This window comes from Triturus cristatus, chromosome 2_2, assembly GCF_964204655.1.
Source record: "Triturus cristatus chromosome 2_2, aTriCri1.1, whole genome shotgun sequence".
NCBI lineage: Eukaryota > Metazoa > Chordata > Amphibia > Caudata > Salamandridae > Triturus > Triturus cristatus.
Window position 1 is genome coordinate 204,887,385 of NC_140582.1, and position 22,272 is coordinate 204,909,656.

At 49.0% G+C, this 22,272-nt stretch overlaps 1 protein-coding gene across 1 annotated transcript in view; it reads right to left on the reverse strand.

The window, feature by feature from the left end:
* The window catches only part of POLR2B (RNA polymerase II subunit B), a 138,834-nt gene that overhangs the window by 33,736 nt on the left and 82,826 nt on the right, over positions 1-22,272 (reverse strand). The window contains exons 17-21 of the mRNA XM_085641182.1: positions 13,747-13,843; positions 7,479-7,573; positions 6,976-7,226; positions 6,800-6,889; positions 4,155-4,262 (exon numbers count right to left, since the gene is read on the reverse strand). Coding sequence (XP_085497308.1) covers positions 4,155-4,262; positions 6,800-6,889; positions 6,976-7,226; positions 7,479-7,573; positions 13,747-13,843 — 641 coding nt within the window. The remainder of the gene's footprint in view (positions 1-4,154; positions 4,263-6,799; positions 6,890-6,975; positions 7,227-7,478; positions 7,574-13,746; positions 13,844-22,272) is intronic.

A 22,272-nucleotide genomic window follows, 5' to 3' on the forward strand; every position in this document is an offset into this window, starting at 1 on the left:
AGTTGGAGCCTGGCCAGAAGGTGTGGGTGATCGAACCAGGAGAGCTTAGTGCCCTCCAGGATCGCTGGTCAGGACCCTTTGAGGTGTTGGAGAAGAAGGGTAAGGCTACCTACTTGGTGGACCTGAAGACCCCTCGTCAGCCCCTGCGGGTGCTGCATGCCAACCGCCTCAAACCCCACCACGAGAGGCCCGAAGTCATCTTGATGATGGTGACTGACGGAGGAGAGGACGTGGAAAGCGAGCCTCTCCCTGATCTGTTTGCGTCTCAAGAGAAGGATGGGTCGGTGGAGGGAGTGATTCTCTCCCCATCTCTAACTCCTGAACAGCAGGAGGACTGTCGTCAGGTCTTGGGGCAGTACTCTTCGTTGTTCTCCCTTGTCCCGGGTAGGACTCACCTGTGCGTCCATGACGTGGACACAGGAGACAGCCCACCTGTGAAGTCCAAGATCTACCGGATGTCAGACAAGGTGAAGGCCAGCATTCATAGTGAAGTCACTAAGATGCTGGAGCTAGGAGTGATTGAACCTTCTAGCAGCCCCTGGTCCAGTCCGGTGGTGTTAGTACCGAAAGCTGCACCACCGGGTGCCCAACCAGAACTGAGGTTCTGTGTGGACTACCGGGGACTGAATTCAGTGACAAAGACTGATGCACATCCGATCCCTAGGGCGGATGAATTAATTGACCGGCTGGGAGCTGCCCAATATCTAAGTACCTTTGACCTTACTTCAGGGTACTGGCAGATCTCTTTGACTGATGGAGCAAGGGAAAGGTCAGCCTTCTCCACGCCCAATGGCCACTACCAGTTCTGTGTGATGCCCTTTGGGCTCAAGAACGCACCTGCCACGTTTCAGCGCCTGGTAAACCAGATCCTCACCGGGATGGAGAGTTTCTCTGCTGCTTATCTGGATGACATAGCCGTCTTCAGTAACAGCTGGGAGGATCACTTGCGTCACCTGCAAGCTGTTCTCCAGGCCCTGAGACAAGCTGGATTGACGATCAAGGCCAGCAAGTGCCAGATCGGGCAGGGGTCGGTAGTGTACCTTGGACACTTGGTGGGTAGGGGAACGGTGCAACCCCTCCAGGCGAAGATCGAGGCCATCATGGCCTGGGAACCCCCCAAGACACAGACTGAGGTCCGAGCATTTTTGGGCCTCACGGGATATTACCGCCGCTTCGTGAAGGGGTACGGTACCATCGTAGCCCCCCTCACGGAGCTCACGTCCAAGAAACAACCTCGACGGGTAGTCTGGACGGAGGCTTGTCAGCAAGCCTTTGAGAGATTGAAGAAAGCCATGTGCGAGGCCCCGGTCTTAAGGGCCCCAGACTTTTCCAAGAAGTTCATTGTCCAGACAGATGCATCAGAACATGGCATTGGGGCAGTGTTATCGCAACTCAACGAAGAGGGTCTGGATCAACCCGTGGTCTTCCTATCCAGGAGACTACTTCCCAGGGAACAGAAGTGGAGTGCAATAGAGCGTGAAGCCTTTGCAGTGGTATGGGCTCTGAAGAAGTTGCGGCCATACCTGTTTGGCTCGCACTTCCTGGTTCAGACCGACCACCGACCCCTTCGTTGGCTGATGCAAATGAAGGGGGAGAATCCCAAGTTGTTGAGGTGGTCTATTTCCCTACAGGGGATGGACTTTCAGGTGGAACATCGGCCTGGAGTGGACCACGCCAATGCAGACGGTCTCTCAAGGTATTTCCGCCTTAGTGATGAGAACTCCCAAGGGGTTGGGTAGCTCTCCCCACTTTCAGCTGGGGGGGACGCGTGTTAGACCTGTCAGCCCTTTGGGTGGTCCCTCCTCATCATTATTTATTTTGTCCCACTTTTGCCTCAAACCCTGTTTGAATTTTTCCTTTTTGGGAACCACCAGACTTTTTCGTGTTGCTGCAGATTCAGGGAGCCATTTTAGCTACCCCTGAAACTTCTGTCTGAGGGCCTGAAGCACAAAATGGTGGCCTCCCATGACATCACCAGCATCCACTGGAACCTACCAGCACCTTCCAGAACCTTCCAGGAGATTCCAGAACTGTGAGACAGTTGGAAACCGTTTAGAATGTTGGGAGGATAAGAGGAGCAGTTGGCAGTTGGAGCTGGCAGTTGGCACCTGACTGGTGAAGAGAGAGGAGCACAACAGTGAAGGAGGAAGGAGTGAAGCAGCAGGGGTGGAAACTTGTGCCTGGAGTGGGGTCCATAAACCCACCCTTGATACTTGTCCCTACTGATGGATCCCAGCCTATAGCCCTGTGTGGGAAGAAGTCAGAAGAAAACCATCCTAAGGACCTGGACAGCAGGAACAGGCCTTAGAAACAAGAAGACAGCAAGATTCTGACCTGAGAACTGGTTTCCCTGGAGCCTGGCGTCGAGTAGCCGAAGACCTGGAGCCCGAGGTGGAGAAGCGGCGCTGACTGAGGTAGCAGACGTCGTACCCGGAGCCGCCTGAGGTCGTAAGAGGGCGCCGGCGGAGGTCGAGTGGAATACCAAGGGTCGAGAAGGAGGTGAACCGAGGTCGAGTGAGCGGCGTCATCGGAAGGGTGAAGTCCGCCCTCCGGAGTCGTCGGAGACCGAGGTAGAGGAGCACCGGAGGTCGGGAGTGAGGATCGCACTCCGGAGTCGCCCGGAACCTGTAAGGAGGAACACCGGAGGTCGGGGGTGAGGATCGCACCCCGGAGTCGCCGGAAGTCGACAGCGAGGCCAGGCCGGCCGACGTCATCGGAGCCGAGAGCGCCATCGGACCGGAGCCGCCCGAAGTCGACATCGTGTGAAGAGACTGCCCGACGCCGTCGAATCGGAGGTCGAGTTCGAACCGAGGCCACCGACATCGGACCGGAACCGCCTACCGGCGTCGTCAAAGAACTGACACTGTGCCGAGGCCGCCGAGACCGAACCGGAACCGCCTCACGGCGTCGACACGACTCCAGCGGCGTCGGAACATCAGAAAAGGGCAGTAAGTGGAGTAGAGGGCGCCTAAGGCCCTGTGGAGACCTGAGAGACTACTCTAAGGGGCTAGGGAGGTGCTGAAACCCACCTGACTGTGCCTGGGGTGAACTGGGACTAACCTAGAGAGGTTGTGTGGAGAGGGAAGCCAGGGCATTGGAATTTCCCCCCTTTTTGATCTACCTCAGTTTAGGCCTCAGCCTTTGCCTCAGCCAGGGAGTAGCCCCCCCTCAAGCCTTCCACACCCTACAAGCTGTACCTGGGCCAAATCAGCCCTTAAGAATTGAAGTGCCATCTGATTCACAAAGTGTACTGTATACTTCTAATTATTTATTGGGGATACTGTATTTATTAAGTTCTTATCTATTTATTGCTGCACTGAATTTATAGGTCCACCGGACTTGTTGGTGTACAGTATTTATTGGGACAGTATTTATTAGTACAGTATTTATTACCTCAAAGTATTTAATTGACTGTATATATTGCACTTGTATTTATGCCCTGTTATTTATGATCACCCCTATTTATTTCAGCAAACAGCCAGTATTTATTTGACCTGCTCTATTTAAAATGTATATACTGTGATTGTTATTTATTTTCCCAATCAGCAACTAAGAGAAGAAAGATAAAGAAAGAATATTTTCATAATTTTTACGGTGTAGAGTCGTTTTTGGAACGGATGCACGCATGGTTATTGTATGGGTATATTGTATGCTTAGCACTGTGCCTGTTTCCTGACCACTCGAGCCAAGCTACCCCGTTGTGTCGGGAAGGTCCACCACCACCCTGCGGAGTGGGAGTGGGCTGTTTCCAACACCCACATTTTATGAATGAAACCACTGATGTGCTTTACTTATTAACCGGTAGTTATTGTGCCAAAGAGGACTGACAAAAATGTGAAGCACTCTTTTAGGTGTAACCCCAGCTTGTGCTTAACTGTTCCTTGAATGAGAAGTCACACAACCATGAGGACTGCTGAAATTTGAGATTAGTAGCAGAGTGCTTTTTACAACACAATTAGGTGACTCAGAATCGATCTGGAAAACAATAAAATAAGAGCCAAAAGTGTATTTCACATCAGATAATGCATGTAAATTCTGCCACAAAAAATTCAAGTGTAGAAAACGTTTTCCAGGATATATACCTTTTACATTCAGACCCATTAGAGTACCATAGTACATCTTCAGAACAAATTCGACACACAATTTGCACCTACCTTTCCTTGAAGACATTCAATCAAGTGACCAACTGTCATACGGGAAGGAATAGCGTGGGGGTTGATGATGATATCCGGTGTAAGGCCTTCACATGTAAAAGGCATATCCTATAACAATCCAGAAAAGGGATTTACTAAAGACAAATACAAACAACTCCTTAACTTTAAAAAACAAATCTGCCAATAACTATATACCCTCCCCCATCAGTCATGTTAAAATATTTAGCTCCCCAAAACAGCCATAGGATATTCAAGAGTAATGTCAGATGGTTCTGTGTGTGGAACAAATAGCGTGTTGGGTCTGGATATTAGAGGTGATTAAGGGATTTCATTCAAAACGCTATCCCAAATGAGGAAAAATTTTCGAACTATGCAGGTTTACCACCGGGTAGGAGTTTCAGATGTGGGATTTAAGTACAGCAGGATATATGCGACGCCGGATGCAGAGCTATTCCTGAAGTATAACCTAGAACCAACATTATCGGACTTTGGGGCTGATACAGCCAGATGATGGTCGCATCCTTTACCACTACTAGGAAGAGCTGCAATTTTTAAAATTATTATGCTGCTGAAGCATAATATGTATATGAATGTTACGCAAAACTCACCCTTTCCAACGAGAGCAGAGAATTTCCTGGGCCTGGAAAGGGAACTGCGATCACTACTATGGGATGGGGCACTCAAGGAATTGCACTGAAAACACGGACAGCCAGTGCACAACTTAAGTATATTGTTTCCACACAGAGCATATTACTGGACAGCTCGGAGCTCTCCAATAAACGACTGGGTATATGCACCTTGTTTCCACACAGAGCATATTACTGGACAGCTCGGAGCTCTCCAATAAACGACTGGGTATATGCACCAACGGAGGAACCATCTATTAGGCTGAAAAAGTCAGTGATGCAGAAGCCCACATTCATGTATTATAAAATCGGGCGAGGGGTCATCTAAGCTACTCCCAGCTCGAGGAGAGACACTGGAGACCAGGGATGGGGTGAGAAAATAACAAAAGAAATATCACTGTGGGAAGGAGGTGGGAAAGGAAATTAAAAAGGCTTCAAACATGGAGATACTATTGGGATCTCTAAAAGGAGAGATCTGCTAGAGGGCAAAAACTAAAGATAGTTCACCGGCCTACAGACAAAATGCGATTTCCACCAAGCCAAATGTACAAATATGTGGAACTGAGACATGCTGTTCTGGCGTAAGTAACAAGGGCCACTGGAAGGTAGCATACTTCTAGGAGTTTGCTACAGGGGCTATATTAGTTTTGTACAGAACTCTCAATAAAGCAGAAGCTGAGGGACTGATGGGAGTTAGGTCTAGGAATAAAGATGTTGAGAGGCGGCCTAGATGCACCCAAGGGCTGTGGAAATCAAGCCACGTCTACGCCCTGTCCTGTTCAAAATTTCTCCACAAAGTGGGATTTATAGCAGCAGATAGTAAAAAAACAAAAATGGGGAGGACTCCATTGCCAGATTGCTTGTAACGTGAAGAGCAGGAGGCAACCTTTAGTCATACAGTCTGGGGCTCTTACAAGGTGCATGAATATTGGCACTTAATAGTGGGTGAGCTTGCTCGAATACCGGTATGCGACATTTCACCAATGCCGCAATTTGCTATTTTAGGCATACCTAATAATCTGGACTTACCCAGAAAAAAGCTCACTTTTTGTATGTTGGTGCTAATAATTGCTACAAAAAGATTTGGTGAGAAAATGGGCAGCACAAACCATGCTAACCATATGTGAATAGCGAGTAGTCCTAGATCTGTATATGGAGGAGGAAAAAATAACATACAAAGACATGGGCTGTCCTCTTAAGTTCTTGAAGATTTGGAAATGGTGGAGATACTTCTATGGGACTGTTGAACGAGGAGAGGACATGGTTCGAGATTTTGACACAATTAATGTAAAGAAGACTTGAGTAATATTAGGATCTGCATCCACTTCAATGCCTCAATGTATTAAAAAAAAAGTGGAATGTATACAGTCTTTATGTAGAACTATCAGTAGCTTCAAGTCGAAGGGTTGCTAGAATGTCATTTATGTGTTAATGAAATCTTCAATAAAAAACACTTTAATTTTTTTTAAATGTGCTGCCAGATGTGCTGCACAAATTAAACATTCAAACAACCAAGTAACTCCGTTTGAAATTCTGAATTTCAGACCAAAATCGCAACCTCAATAATTCAAATGAACAGCCAGCGAGTCAATTCAAGTCAAATTAAATAAAATTCGAGAATCAACAACAAACAAGATTTTTGAAGTACGACAAAATAGGATGACGCAACCTATTGATTACTTCTTTTAAGTATGCAAAAACTGCTCAGTGACCTAGCACTTCAATATCATGCTATCTCTTGATCTGGCCTCACTTGCTTTTCTCAAGACTTCATTGATTTTCCATCACTGTCAATCTAAAAAAAAGTGACTGCCCGTCAGATTAATGCCATATATTAAGGTCTAAAAGGTCTCAAAATAGTTGTAAAGTTTTACCAATTGAGCAATACACACAACATTTAGTTTATAACACAACTATTATAGGCAGCCACTATTAAAGATAAAGAACCCACAGGAAGAAAAAATAAAAGTACTGACAAGATATATTGAGTTTTTGAAGCAAAACATAGCCGGCGGGTACCTCTTGTCTGTACTGGATACCACAGGTACCCTTCTGGCCGTGTCGACTGGCAAATTTGTCTCCAATCTGAGGGATTCTAACAGAGCGCACCTAGAGAAAAGTAAAATAGTACTATAAAATTGAGTTTGTACAATGTTTTCACACCAAGGAAAAGAAAAAACACTATTCAATCTTACCCTAATTTTACAGAACTTGTATCCTTCTTGATTTAGTGTCACCATGACCTGGTCTACAATACCAGTCTCACTCGTTCGGAGAAAGGTGCTACAATCCCGCTTTGTATAACGTCTGTTGGTGCTCTCCAATTCATCTTCGTTTTCAGGCAGTGTAACAGTTTTGCCAATGATGACGTCGTCACCAGACACTCGTACACCAGGTGCTATCAAACCATCATCATCCAGCTTTTCATAGATCGCATGCCGCATACCTGACACAAGAGGCACAAACTTTGTCCATTACCATCACGGAAAAATCAATCATAGGTCATCACATAGTAACTTTAGAGGTACTCAGCAAAAAAGTCACTCTGCAGCTGATTATTTTAATGCTGGATCAAAGTTTAAAGAAGGTGCAAGAATTAACAAAAAAAAATCTAAAACAGTTATTTTAATAGCTCTCATTACAAACAATAAATATAAATGATAGATGTTCCTGGTATATATAAAAAAATAAAATGTACCCTGGCAAGTTTCACGCTGAGGTTTCTCAAAAACCTCTTCATGATCAAATCCTTTCTTGGATTCAGACTCCTTGTAAGAACGGTAGAAAACAGACCTGCAACAAAAATAGCACAAGATTACTTGGATACCAGCTAATTACTTTGGCAGGCTTGATCTGCTCAAAATTATGCACATCATACTAATATCAGCATCATTAACAGGGTACAAGAAGATGAAGTTAACTGTAAGCTGCTAATGTACAAGAAAATAGTGTGTACTCCCACTACAGGTGGCAAAGGGCTGTCCATATCTGAAGTTAAAAAAAACAGAAGTCCTAAGGAGGAGCCTAGCGCGCAACCAAGATGGCCGCGTAGGTGCGAGGCTCCCGAGGACCTCCGCAACCTCCTAAGATTATCCTGAAATTATCCTGTCCCGGATGAGGGGACTGTGTTGGTGAGCCTGAGCTGAGGTGGCACCCGTTTCCCGTTTCCAAATCGGACCTCGGACGCCGGAGTGAGCACCGATTGAGTTTTGCGGCCTTCTCCTCGCCGGACCCCGGATTTGCGCTGAGGGGTGATCCAGTGACAAAGCGAACAACAGCGGCAGGCGGGGCCTGGCGACTCACGTACCCCACACTTTCGCACCCCCTTGCCTTCCCTGCGGGGTTGGGTCGCGGGGCTCCTTGTGTTGGTGTGGCCTCGCTGGGAGACCCTGCCTGCCTGCCGGCTGTGATCCACCCCGCTGATCTGAGGTGGCCCCCCCCCCCGGAGCTCGTGGCCCTGCTTGCCTGCCCTTCACGACGTAGCTGGGGAGACTGGTGGCCATGGCCACGAAACAAGATGGAGACCGGGCAAAGATCAAATCGACCCAGCGTGGCGCCGTCCATCAGGCCAACAGTATGGACCGCTATACCCTCCAGAAGGGATCTCCCGATGGACCGCACAAGTCCCTTGAGGGCCCTCCTGATGCCCCGGACCTGCCCACGGATCTGACTCTGCGAGATGTCATGGGCGCCATTGCCGAGATGAAGGCCTCGGTGGGCCAGCGGTTCGATACACTGGCGCAGAAGATCGACTCGGTCCTCGTGGATGTTGGCCTGGTGAGGGCCGATCTTTCCAAAACCAACGACCGAGTTGATTCTTTATCCCACACCGCATCGGGTCTTACGACAGATGTGGCGGCCCTACAAACAGAGGTGCGCCGGCTTAGTCAGGCGAGTGCGCTTATGGATCGACGCTTGGAGGACTCCGAGAGTCGGGCCCGGAGGAACAACATCCGCATCATCGGGGTGCCCGAGGGACGCGAGGAGGCGGCGGCGGACCTCTTTGTGGAGGACCTGATTGCTACCCATCTCCAGCCACGGGGGCTGAGTAAATTCTTCGCTGTGGAGAGGGCCCACAGGGTTCCCGGGGGAAGGCCGAAGGTCGGAGCCCCTCCGAGACCTCTCATTGCCCGGATTTTCAATTTTCGGGACAGAGACGCTATCCTGCAAACCTCCAGACTGCATGGACCGGTTAAGCTTGACAATATGGAGGTGAATTTTTACCCTGATTTCACCCCAGCGGTCCAGAAACAGAGACTGAGCTTCCTAGGCGTCAAACGCCGTCTTCGGGACCTAAACCTCAAATACGCCATGCTCTTCCCAGCCAAGCTGCGAGTGGAGGTGGAAGGTCGCACGCACTTTTTTGATCGTCCCGAAGCGGCCGGGGACTGGCTGGATACTCTGTCTGGGGATCGTGATCGGGGGGGCGGGGGGGGGGGGCGGCGGGGAGAGACGGCCCACTGGATCGGGACTGAGGGTTTAATATTAGGCCTCGCTCTGGACGAAAATGATGCCACTTTCGATTATGCGTCTGTCTGTGTAAGTTCCCCTCCTATGGAGGTTGTGTAGGGTCTATTGGGGGTTCTCCCTCCTCCTCTAGGGGGTCTAGTTAGTTTAACTATATATGGGGCGACAGGCACACTGCACGTTGGGGGGGCTGTTCGGGCTCATGCAGGGGTGCAGGGAGGGGGGAGTTTTGTTGGGGTGGGTGGGTAGGGATGGGGTGTTGTTTGTTTTCACCACAAGGCAAAAGTATTTTTGTGTTAGTTCTAAAGTGCTCTCGGGGGGACGAATGATGGCTTCTGTATATGATGGGGGGTAGGGAATTAACTTTGTTGTCTTGGAATGTGAATGGACTGGGGGACAGGATCAAACGAGGTGTGGTCCTGCAGTTCTTGAAGCGAATCTCGCCCGATGTAGTTTTTCTGCAGGAGACACACCTCATTGGCAACTCCTTCTGCGCCATGAATCGGCGTGGCTACCGCCTAGTGGCCCACTCGGGCTTCACGTCTGGCTCAAGGGGTGTGGGCATCATGGTGAAGAACTCGCTCCCGTTGGAGATTGATGAGGTGCTCCACGATGACAGGGGACGTTACACGGTCTTGGTGGGAAGAATGGAGGGCAAAGTGGTTGTCTTTGTGTCAGTATATATCCCACCGGGGCTGCAGTCCACCACCTTTGCGGACCTGGGGCGCCTTCTCCTTGGCCTTCCGGGGGGGCTTCTAGTGGTGGAGGGGGATTTCAATGCGGTGGTTTCTGGGACTGTGGATCGTCACCCCCCTAGGGACCTCCCCCGGGCACAGGCGTGGCTATCTGGCCTCTTGGATACATTGGGATTGGTGGACTGCTGGCGTTTAAAACACCCCACTCAGATGCAGTACACTTTTCACTCGGGGGCCCATGGTAGTCTCTCACGACTAGATTATGTCCTTGTCCCGGCGGCCTATATTGGGAGGGTGGGAGAGGTGCGCCATTTGGCACGGGGTATCTAGGACCACTCCCCGCTCTTGTTACACTTTGATGCCTTTCCGAGGGGTGAGGGTAGGGTGGTCCCGATCAATCCCTGGTACCTGCGCGACCCCACCATTCGCGCTGACTTGATTAAATCCCTTCAGCGATATTTTGACGAGAATGTGGGGTCCGTGCCTTCGGCTGTATCACAATGGGAGGCCTTTAAGACAGTACTCCGAGGAGAGGCCCTATCCCTTATTTCCCACGCCCGGAGGCGCGAGCGGGAGGAGGTGACCCGGGTGGAAGCTGAAATAGCCGAGTTGGAGGGTAATCTAGAAGGTGGGGTGACGGATGCCGCATTACATGTCCTCCAACTCAAGCAAGCGGCCTATAGGGCCCTCGTCACGGAGGCGGCCAGGGGCCTCAGTAGAGAGCAACAGGGGCGACTGTATGATGTGGGTGATAAGGCTGGTAAACTGATAGCGTGGTTGGACAAAAAAGAGAGCGAATCGTGTGGTCCCGCTGATTGAGAAAACGGATGGTGTGTGTGTAACTGAGCCAGAAGAAATTGTCTCCTGTTTCGCGGATTATTTCCGTGGGGTGTATTCCCCGGTGTCTTCCTGCTCTGAAGAGGATTCCCGTGCCCTGCTCAGGGACATCGCGCTGCCGTCCCTTTCGGGGGAGGACAGGGTGTCGCTGGACGCCGCTCCCACCTCCGACGAAATCGCCCTCGCCATACGCTCAGTCGCTTCCGGCAAGGCCATGGGTCCGAATGGTCTCCCTATCGAGTTGTACAAGTTGCGACCGGATACGCTGGCACCACACCTCCGGGCTATGTTCCTGGCGGCCCACTCGGTGGGCTCCCTCCCGTTGGACCAGCGTCTGGCTACAATCGTGGTTATCCACAAGGAGGGGAGACCTCGGGACCGGGTTACATCCTATCGGCCCATTTCGCTACTGAATGCGGAGCGCAAAATTCTCGCCAAGGTACTGGCCAATCGGCTGGTGGGCGATTTGGTTCATCAGGACCAGTCCGGCTTTATTCCCCATCGCAACACAGCCCTTAACTTGCGGCGTTTGCATGGGGTGCTCGCACGTGTCCCGTTCATACGGGAGCCGGCCATTTTGGCGTCCTTAGACGCCACCATGGCGTTTGACACGCTTGAATGGCCATACATCTGGGCGATGCTTGCGAAGTTTGGATTTGGCCCAGGGTTCATCAGCTGGGTCAAATTGCTGTATTCGGGCCCATTGGCGCAGGTGGTGGTGAACGGTAGAGTATCTGCTCCGTTCGAGCTGGGCCGGGGCACGCGGCAGGGCTGCCCCTTATCGCCGCTCCTTTTTGCGCTCGCCTTGGAGCCCCTGGCGGAGTGGCTGCGGTGGCATCCTTCTATCCGTGGTCTCCGCTGGACCACCGAGTATGAGGACCACGTATCCCTATACGCTGATGACATCCTCTTGTACCTAGCCTCCCCACGTAAATCACTGATAGTACTGGTTGATGTTTTACATTCATTTGGTCGCAACTCCGGCCTTGTCATCAACTGGGCTAAATCATGTGTGTATGTGCTCTCTGGGGAGGCTCCCATCCTCCCGCGGGGCTGTCCGATCCAGATCGCCCCGCAGGGGGTTCAGGTACCTGGGTGTCTTCATTACTCTGGACCCGGAGGCCCGCTACGATCGGAACCTGCTTCCCCCCCTCCAGCGCCTGAAGGAGGACGTTATTGCTCAACTGTGGGGATCCCAGAGGCCCCCGACTGTCTTGGCCTGGAAGGAACATATGGATTGGTGCATGTTTCAGGAAAAGGTGGTGTATGTGGCGAGAGGTAAGCCTGGGACATGGGTGAAAGTGTGGGGCCCCTGGAACACCTACCGCGGGGGAATCTGTGCTCCGCCGTTATTGCCCGATCCGTCGCCGGCCCCGTCCCCTTAGCCGACTCTTCCCCCCCGGTACCGGGCATTGGGTTTACCCAGCCCTAGTCCTGATCTCTTCCCCTTCTTGAGACTCCTATGGATGGTTAGGGTCCCCCCTCCAGGGGAGCACATGCTGCTATTTCCGATTGTGGATTGCCTTGTGGGTTTGTTTTTTCTTGTTGTTCTTTAAGTTTAAAATGAAACCGTATAGTGGGGTCTGGATGGTGTGGCTCTCAACGCTGTTAACTCCTGTGCATGCTCCTCCGCAGCACCACGTGCTTTATAAATGTGTATCGTATGCTCCTTTTGGCTGCTAGCGGCCGGCCGGAAGGTTGTAGGCCCATCTTTGTATATTTTTTGAGTCTTGTAATAAACGGTTTAAAAAAAAAAAAAAAAAAAAAAAAAAAAATCAGAAGTAACAAATTGTGCAGAGCTGGAAATGAGCATGTCAAATGCAAAGTACAAGCTTATGAAACCTACAAGTCTGTTTCTATGAACCACGCAGGAATGTATGTTGAGCCTATGGACTTTCATGTTCTTTAACATTTATTTTATGAGAGCTAGTCTGAATACGATATACTCCATGGAGCATGCCGTCCACAGGTGTATTTAAAGCTATCCAGTAATTAACTAGAAGTGGTTAAAAAACGACCAGAAAGTTTGTGGTGTTAAATTTGATGACCAGTGCATGGTAAAATAGTTGCAGCAATTAAGGTGTGCCAATAACTATGCACATAAATGCCACCACTGTATCACTTTAAATCTAGACCGTGGCAGGAGAGCTTGCAAAAAGCAGTGGTGGACAGGAGGTGGATACCCATCTATTATGGGATGTGACCATAAACCATTAAGTGGGGGCATAAAGGCAGGCTCAGACTAGATAAACAGGGAACAGCCCCATAGAATGTGATGCAAATATGTATTGTGGTATAAGATTCTGGGGGGGAAAAGAAAAATCATTACACATGTTGCATGGATCTTAGGAGAGGTATAGGTGTGGAGGAGTCGCAAAGGGCTAAATCTCCATGCATAAAAAAGGGGGCATTTTATTCATATCAAATGCACTAGTACGCTTCAAAGTATTCTTTTATTCTTCCCGAATGGCAAAAAATTCATAATGAGATCTTTGGAGGAAGCATCAGGTTCCATTTCAATTCCGATCAGACTTGTGGTAGGCTAAAATGGCACAGGAAACTGCTACAAGCTATGACGCAAGGACATTTAAACAATAATCGCATACGCATTTTATGCCCGATTATATTCAGTTAATTTACTTCATTAGAGCATCCCATGCAAAACAATGGAGTGAAAGCTGGATAAATATAGCAGAGACCTCTTCAAAGAGCTCACAAATAATGTTTATCAGCTATATTTGTGAAAGCAGGTTCCATTCCAAAAGAAATATAAATTGTTAGGAATTAGTAATATTTTGTGCATACGAAATACAACCATAAAAACAGCTGCACGAGTGCATCGTATGCCTTACTTTCTGCCCTAGTTTGTAGATGCTGCCACCCATTCACTACCCAGAAACTTTCACGGAAATGCAAACTTGCAAACTTAAAAACGGGGTTCCTAAACCATAAAAGAAGAATACAAACCTGAAGAAACCCCGGTCAACAGCTGAACGGTTTATGATGACAGAGTCCTCCTGGTTGTAGCCAGTGTATGAAGCAATAGCTACAATAGAGTTGATACCTGTAACACATACAGAATAAATGAAACTCAAAACAAACTTGGAGCATAGTCACTTTGTTGACACAAGAATAGCATTAAATGCAATTATAAAAACACAACTAAGCTAATTAAAGTGCTGATTTGTAATTTTAAAAAAAGCCCCCCGAAATGATATATAAATCTGCATATTTCACTGTTACAGCGCTCCTGTTACATGCTGTAGTCTGTTTACGTGCAGTGACTGAGTAATCTATGCTTCATGATGAGTTTGTCCTCGTCCTCAACATAAAGCATACCTCTAGACAGTACAAAGAAAACCTCCTACAACTTTCAGATTATTCAAGGTCACTGAGCGTACAGAATGATTCGATGACTTTCCAACTGTGGAAGATTGCTAATGTATATCCTATGTCGTTGAGTGCCCAGAGGCGAAATCTGTGCCAAGGCAGTAGGCAGAAAATTGTTTTCCTAGACCCTTTCGACAAAAGCAAATTGTCTTCCAGGCATTCTAAAGAGGGCAGGAGGCTCATTAACCAATCAAAAAATAAATAAAAATAATTGGTTAAGTACTGTCAACGCGCTGAAACAAATCTACTCCGAGAGGACTTCTTTGTTTCCATCAACAATTGTCTCGCTTTTTCGTCCTGTTTTTTTTCATTCTCTCCTACCAGAAAGGTTTTAGTTCTAGGCAAAAGCCTATTGTGGACCAAACGAAAAGTACAGTGGGATTACAGCCCACTCCTTGCTTACTACTACTTCATATTATTGTCACTCAATTGTTTGCTTCTTATTTGACTATTTGCCTATTTGCCTTTCTCCCTGTAGGAAAGGTCCCCTTTTTGACATGGTCACCCCCACTTTTGCCTGAGATCTGTTGCAATTTTGGCAGAAGTGCACCGGGTTCCTGCTATCCAGGTCACCAGTGCCAGGTCTCTTTCCCCAAGCTGTACAACTCTTCCTCCAATTGCCAATACCTTTAGCGCCCCCTGCAAGTCCCTAATAAGTGGTACCCCTGGTACCTGGGGTAGGGAGGTTAAAGAGGGTCCCCAAGGGCTGCAGCATGTATTGTGCCACCCTAAGGGACCCCTCAGCAGCTACATGCAAACTGCCATTGCAGGCTGCGTATCTTGGTTAAGATAATGTGAAAACACAACAACATGGCACACATCCCTGTGTGCCATGCCTGCAGACATTGCATGCAGTATAGGCAGGGATGTGGAATTCCTATAGCCTGACACCCAGGACATATTGTTTGGAGTCAAGGACAAGTTTGTGTATTTTGTCCTTAGGACAAGTAGGGCTAAACCCCTGCAGCACAGAGCCTTTGGCTGCCAGCGTGCAGTTATCACGTTATGGAGCAGGGAAGGGCATGGTCTACAGTTAAGGAAATATTTTTGTCAACATGTTAATGCTGTTCAAACTTGTATTTACGGTTTATTAGTTAAAAGCCTTTATTATTAGGGTGAGCACTAAGTAAATGATGTAAGCTCAGACTGCACTGCTGACAGTGTTTGTAGTATAAAAAGGTGTACACACGTTTTCAAAGTTTAGCAATATGAGACTCTGTAGAACGCTCCCAGAATGCTCTCTGATTTGATGCAAATATTTGCAGAAGCTTGAAAGCAAGATTGATGATGCTTTGCTTTCAAAATAAAATGTTCATAAAAAAATGAAAGCAGGAAAAGAAACATTTCGCTAAACTACTCTAAAATGTCAGGTACCATTTCTTTGCAGCATCATTTAGTAGCATGTGTTGATGCATGCTAGTATTTCCCAAAAATATTCATAGTGGAAAATCATTGTAACCAGTTTCAATAAAATTATGGGAAACACAAATGAAAAAGCATTGGCAAAGCCAGTGGGTCTGAAATTGGTGGTCAGCTTTTTAGTTGTCAATGTGTGACTTGTTTTGGCATGGTTTTTGTAAAACCTTATTGGTGTGGGAGCTGCCGGGCCCTCACCATTATAAACAAACACTGGCAAAATCAAACGTAGTTTTTGGTCTGAAAAAGCACACTGCCACAGTAGTTACTGGCACTGAACAAAACTACTTTGTGTGCCGATATGGAGAGAGATATGGAGAGAGAGAGACAGAGATATGGAGAGAGAGAGACAGAGATATGGAGAGAGAGAGACAGAGAGATACGGAGAGAGAGACAGATACGGAGAGAGAGACAGATACGGAGAGAGAGACAGATACGGAGAGAGAGACAGATACGGAGAGAGAGACAGATACGGAGAGAGAGACAGATACGGAGAGAGAGACAGATACGGAGAGAGAGACAGATACGGAGAGAGAGACAGATACGGAGAGAGAGACAGAGAGATACGGAGAGAGAGACAGATACGGAGAGAGAGACAGAGAGATACGGAGAGAGAGACAGAGAGACAGAGAGATACGGAGAGAGAGACAGAGAGACAGAGAGATATGGAGAGAGAGACAGAGAGACAGAGAGATATGGAGAGAGAGACAGAGAGACAGAGAGATATGGAGAGAGAGACAGAGAGACAGAGAGATATGGAGAGAGAGACAGAGAGACAGAGAGATATGGAGAGAGAGACAGAGAGATATGGAGAGAGAGACAGAGAGATATGGAGAGAGAGACAGAGAGATATGGAGAGAGAGACAGAGAGATATGGAGAGAGAGACAGAGGGGGAGAGGGAGAGGGAGAGGGAGAGACAGAGAGATATGGAGAGAGAGACAGAGGGGGAGAGGGAGACAGAGAGATATGGAGAGAGAGACAGAGGGGGAGAGGGAGAGGGAGACAGAGAGACAGAGAGACAGAGAGACAGAGAGACAGAGAGACAGAGAGACAGAGAGACAGAGAGACAGAGAGAGAGAGAGGGAGAGGGAGAGGGAGAGGGAGAGGGAGAGGGAGAGGGAGAGGGAGAGGGAGAGGGATAGAGGGAGAGGGATAGAGGGGGAGGGGGAGAGAGAGAGAGAGAAACATTTTAATAAAACGCAAAAAAGGTCATGGTCAACACCAGACCAAATTATTGAATAAAGTCTCAAAAGTGCACCCATGGTATATGTCCTTGCATTAAGTGCAGCTATGCGGCTTTTCGTGAATTCCCAAGAATTTACAGAAGTAGGACAAGAAATAGTACTCCTAGAATATTTTTGGAAACTGCATGTTCGAGGCATATGAGCTGCAGATTATACACTTTTGCATAGATCGCCATCTGGTGTTGGGCCCGGATGTTTGCAGTTTGTTTTTCTTCTTGGACAGTCTTTGGAAGTCACGAGTTCGGTGACTCCTCCTTTGGTCCGTACGCGCATGGGCTTCGGCTCCATCCTCAGATAGTTTTTTTCCGCCATCGGGCTCGGATGTAATACATCGTGCTCCGCCTTCGAACCATTCCAGTTCGACCTTCGACGAAAAATCCTCGTCCATCGAGATTCTTTAGACGGAATCGACTTCTTCATCTCTCTTCGGCACTTCCTCGATTCCAGACATCGGCAGCGGCCTTCGGGCCTACCTCGACTCCGGTCTCGGCCGATGGAAAGGACTCCCTTCAAGAAGTGCCCAAAATGTGGGTCTAAATTTCCCCACACCGACCTCCATCAGGTGTGCAACCTCTGCCTCTCTCCCGAACGAGGCCCAAGACTGCCCCGCCTGCAAGTCTTTTCGATCGAAAAAGACTATTCGGGATCGACGATCTCGACGCACCATGGCGCACTCATCGACCTCGGCTCCACCTGACATCTTCGGAGAAGACACCGGAGCGTCGGGACAGCTGCACACCGAGCGGGAGGAAGATGTCGTCAGCGCTTCCGAGGCCGACGACTCCGACGGAGGAGATCACACCGGCGCAGAGGGTCGTGAGTACTCTACCCCCTCCCCCTCCCGCGCCCATACCGAAAGAGACTCCGGTTACCCCTTCGCCTCCGGGCCATACTGCTTCCATCACCCCAGCTTCGGGCCCGGTGAAAAAGCATCACAAGTCTCCTGGCGGCTCGGGCTCGAGCCAGCCTCCTAGTGGCGCCGACAAACATTCTTCGGCGCCGAAGAAAACAAGTTCCGTTCCGAAGCCATCGGCGTCGAAACCTGGCCTCTCGGTGCCGACCAAACACAAATCCCTCGGCAGCGACGCTTCCGTGTCGAAGCCTGCCTCGGCGCCGACCAAAAGATCGGACACCCCGAGAAAGCACGGCGCGGATAAACCGACGAAGCCTTCGGTTCCGAAAACATCGGCACCGATGGAGGAATCGGTGCTGGAGGAGCTTTTCACACCGGATCCTCTTCAAAAGACTAACTAAGGATCCCAGGACTGGACATTTAACTTTGTCTTCCAAGAAAAGACTTTTGGACAAGCCAACTCCTCCTCCACCACCAAAACGGAAGGACTCTGCCACATCCCCCTTCAGAGTACCTTCCCCACCGCCTCCAACTCCTCCTATTCCTCCTCCACCTCCTCCCCCTCCATCTCCGCCCCCACCTTCTCCACCCTTGCCTCATCGGTCTCCAACACCGTCTCCGGACCCTGATGACCACGGAGATCCATTCTATGATCCCACAGATGCCCCGCAGGACCCCACTCCTCCGGGAACACCTGACCCATGGGAGGATTATCACAATCCCGATGTCCCAGATGTGCCTCAGGATGATCTCTATCCATCCAGGCCGTCTCCACCAGAGGACTCCCTGGGGTTCCACCACCTCTTACAACGGGCGGCACATTACCATGGGGTGGAATTACACAGTGATCCAGTTGAGGAGGACTTCCTACTTGACACATTTGATATAGCAGATAAATCCACCGCTATATTACCCATGCTTAAAGGGGTGACCAAGCATGCCACAGAGGTTTTCAAAGACCCCGTTAGAGCTAGGGTCTTGAACCCCAGAATAGAAAAGAAGTACAAGGCAGCCCCCACGGATCCTGTCTATATTAAAGGACCTGCGCCCCTAGACTCACTAGTGGTTTCCACAGCTAGGAAGCGCTCCAACTCTCAGTCATCTGGTGAGGCTCCACCACCTGATAAGGAGTCCAAGCTTTTAGATGCGTCAGGCAGACGCACTTCCTCGCAGGCTGCCAATATGTGGCGCATCGCCAACACGCAAGCGCTGCTAGCAAGGTACGATAGAGCACACTATGATGAGCTGGAGGCTCTCATGCAGCATCTCCCAGAGAGATTATACCAACACCTCTATTAAATGTGCACTTGACGCAGCAGACACGGCGTCCAGGGCTATAAACACCAGTGTCCTGCTTCGCAGTCACGCCTGGCTCAGAATTTCAGGCTTTAAACCAGAGGTCCAAGCATCTATCTTAAACCACCCTTTTGACCAACAACACTTATTTGGCCCAAAAGTAGACGAAGCCCTGGAAAAAATGAAGAAGGATACAGACACGGCGAAGTCTATGGGAGCCCTGCAATCACAAACCCCTAGACGTTCCTTTCGCCGTTCCTCCTTTCGAGGCTCTGGCAGAGGTTACTCTTCCGATAACGCCTCTACGTCCTACAAGTCCCCTCCTCAAAATACCTTCTCAAAGGGCTGCCAAAGAGGTGGATATCGAGGAAACAATAATAAAGGCAGGGGCAAAACCAACACCGCCCGTTCTGCCACACCGCCCACACAATGACTTTCCCCCGCTCCCCCAGACCATTCCACTCCGGTCGGGGGCAGACTACAAGACTTCCTTCAAACCTGGGAGGCCATAACATCAGACAAATGGGTAACCCAAATTATTCGGTCAGGGTACTGTCTCGAACTAACTTCTACCCCCCCAAATATTCCACCCAGACACCGTGCGATGTCACAAGAACATACCACACTTCTGAAACAAGAGGTACTCTCCCTCCTGCAAAAACACGCGATAGAGCAGGTACCCGTCGATCAGCAAAATCTAGGGGTCTACTCTCTGTACTTTCTCATACCGAAGAAAGACGAGACCCTACGGCCCATTCTAGACCTCCGGCCTCTAAATGCATACATCCATTCAGACCATTTTCATATGGTAACTCTTCAGCAAGTTCTCCCACTCCTCAGTCAGGGCGACTTTCTCACTACACTGGACTTTCATATCCCAATACATCTTGCTCACAGAAAGTACCTCCGATTTGTGGTAGACGGCCAACATTATCAGTTCAAGGTTCTCCCCTTCGGGGTCACAACCGCACCACGGGTGTTTACCAAATGCCTGGCAGTAGTGGCAGCACACCTCCGAAGACAAAACATTCACGTCTTCCCCTACCTGGACGACTGGCTCATAAAAGCCGCGTCCTACCACCAGTGTGTACAAAATACAAACACTACCATACAGCTACTCCACCAGCTAGGCTGTACGGTGAATCACCAAAAGTCCCACTTGATACCGTCTCACAAAAAGCAATACCTCGGTGCCACTATAGACACCTCAAAAGCTATAGCCTATCCCAACTCAGCCAGGATCGCAAGCATGCAAGCCCTGCGCCAAAAGTTCCTTCTTCAGCACTCTCTACCAGCAAGAGTGTTCATGAAACTAATAGGGATGATGGCGTCTTGCATTTTCATAGTGCCTCATGCAAGACTTCACATGCGTCCACTCCAAGAGTGCCTAGCACGCCAGTGGAACCAGGCCCAGGGTCAGCTGACGGATCTGGTGTTGGTGGACAGCCGCACTCATCGATCTCTGCAGTGGTGGAACACCACAAACCTTTCCAAAGGGCGACCGTTCCTGGACCCGGTTCCTCAGGTGATTCTAACAACCGACGCATCGGTCTCCGGCTGGGGAGCGCATCTATTACACCTCACAGTGCAAGGGCTATGGACGCCACAACAGAGGTTACTCCACATCAACCATCTGGAGTTATTGGCGATCTTTCTAGCCCTGTAATAGTTTCAGAAACAAATTTCAGCCAAAGCAGTCCTAATTCGCACAGACAATATGACTGCAATGTACTATATTCAAAAACAGGGGGGGGAACACACTCTCCCCAGCTCTCCCGCTTAGCACAGAGCATATGGAGATGGGCAATTCCACAAAAAATCTTTCTCCTGGCACAACGTCCCAGGCATACAAAACACCATGGCAGATCTGCTCAGCAGACAAACGCAGCAAATGCACGAATGGGAACTGCATCCACAAGTTCTTCACCCATTCTTCCACAAGTGGGGGCATCCTCAGATAGACCTCTTCGCCACCCACGAAAACAAAAAATGCCCAAGCTTTGCCGCCAGATACCCACACCCATTGTCCAAAGGCAATGCGATATGGATGAACTGGTCAGGCAAATTTGCATACGCCTTTCCACCTCTCCCGCTAATTCCATTAGTGGTAAGGAAGCTACAACAGCACTCCCTCACACTCATTCTGGTAGCTCCAACATGGGCCAGGCAGCCGTGGTACACCACACTACTACAGCTATCGGTGGTACCACATCAAAAACTGCACCTGTCCCCATGCCTCCTAACCCAGAACCATGGAGAAATCAGGCACCCGGACCCAGCTCAACCCAACCTTGCGATCTGGCTCCTGAAATCTTAGAATTTGGATACCTTAACCTTCCCTCTGATTCAAGGAAGCCAGACGTCCTACCACTCGAGCATGCTATGCCGCAAAGTGGAAGAGATTTGTTGTTTACTGCCGTAACAATACAATCAACCCTTTAGATGCATCCATACAGCACATCATATGCTATCTGCTCCATCTTCAAAGGTGTAACCTGGCATATTCATCCATACGTCTACACCTAGCAGCAGTTGCTGCTTACCTACAAAACAGACAGCCTTTATCACTGTTCAGAGTGCCTGCTATTAAAGCCTTTATGGAAGGCCTTAAACGAGTAATTCCACCCAGGGCACCACCTTCCCCCGTATGGAATCTAAACGTAGTTCTTACAAGGCTAATGGGTCCGCCTTTCGAACCAATGCATAAATGTGAGCTACAGTTCCTCACTTGGAAAACAGCTTTCCTCGTAGCTATCACTTCCCTTAGAAGGGTTACTGAGATACAAGCGTTCACTATACAAGAACCCTTTTTACAGATACATCACAGCAAGGTGATACTTCGCACAAATCCAAAATTTCTGCCCAAGGTCATTTCCCCCTTCCATCTTAATCGGTGGAATTACTGTTTTTTTTCTCGCAACCTCAATCTGTTGCGGAAAGGGCTCTACATACACTGGATGTTAAAAGGGCTTTACTGTACTACATACAAAGAACGCAACCTTTCAGAAAGACTAAACAGTTGTTGGTCTCCTTCTCTCCACCGCATAAAGGCAACCCCATCTCTAAATCAGGGATAGCTAGGTGGATTGTAAAGTGCATACAAATTTGTCATCACAAAGCAAAAAGAACATTATCTGTTCCACCTAAAGCCCACTCTACAAGAAAGATAGGGTCTTCTATGGCTTTTCTAGGGAACATACCCTTAGATGACATCTGCAAAGCAGCCACATGGTCAACACCGCACACCTTCACAAAACATTACTGTGTAGACATGCACTCCAAACAACAAGCTA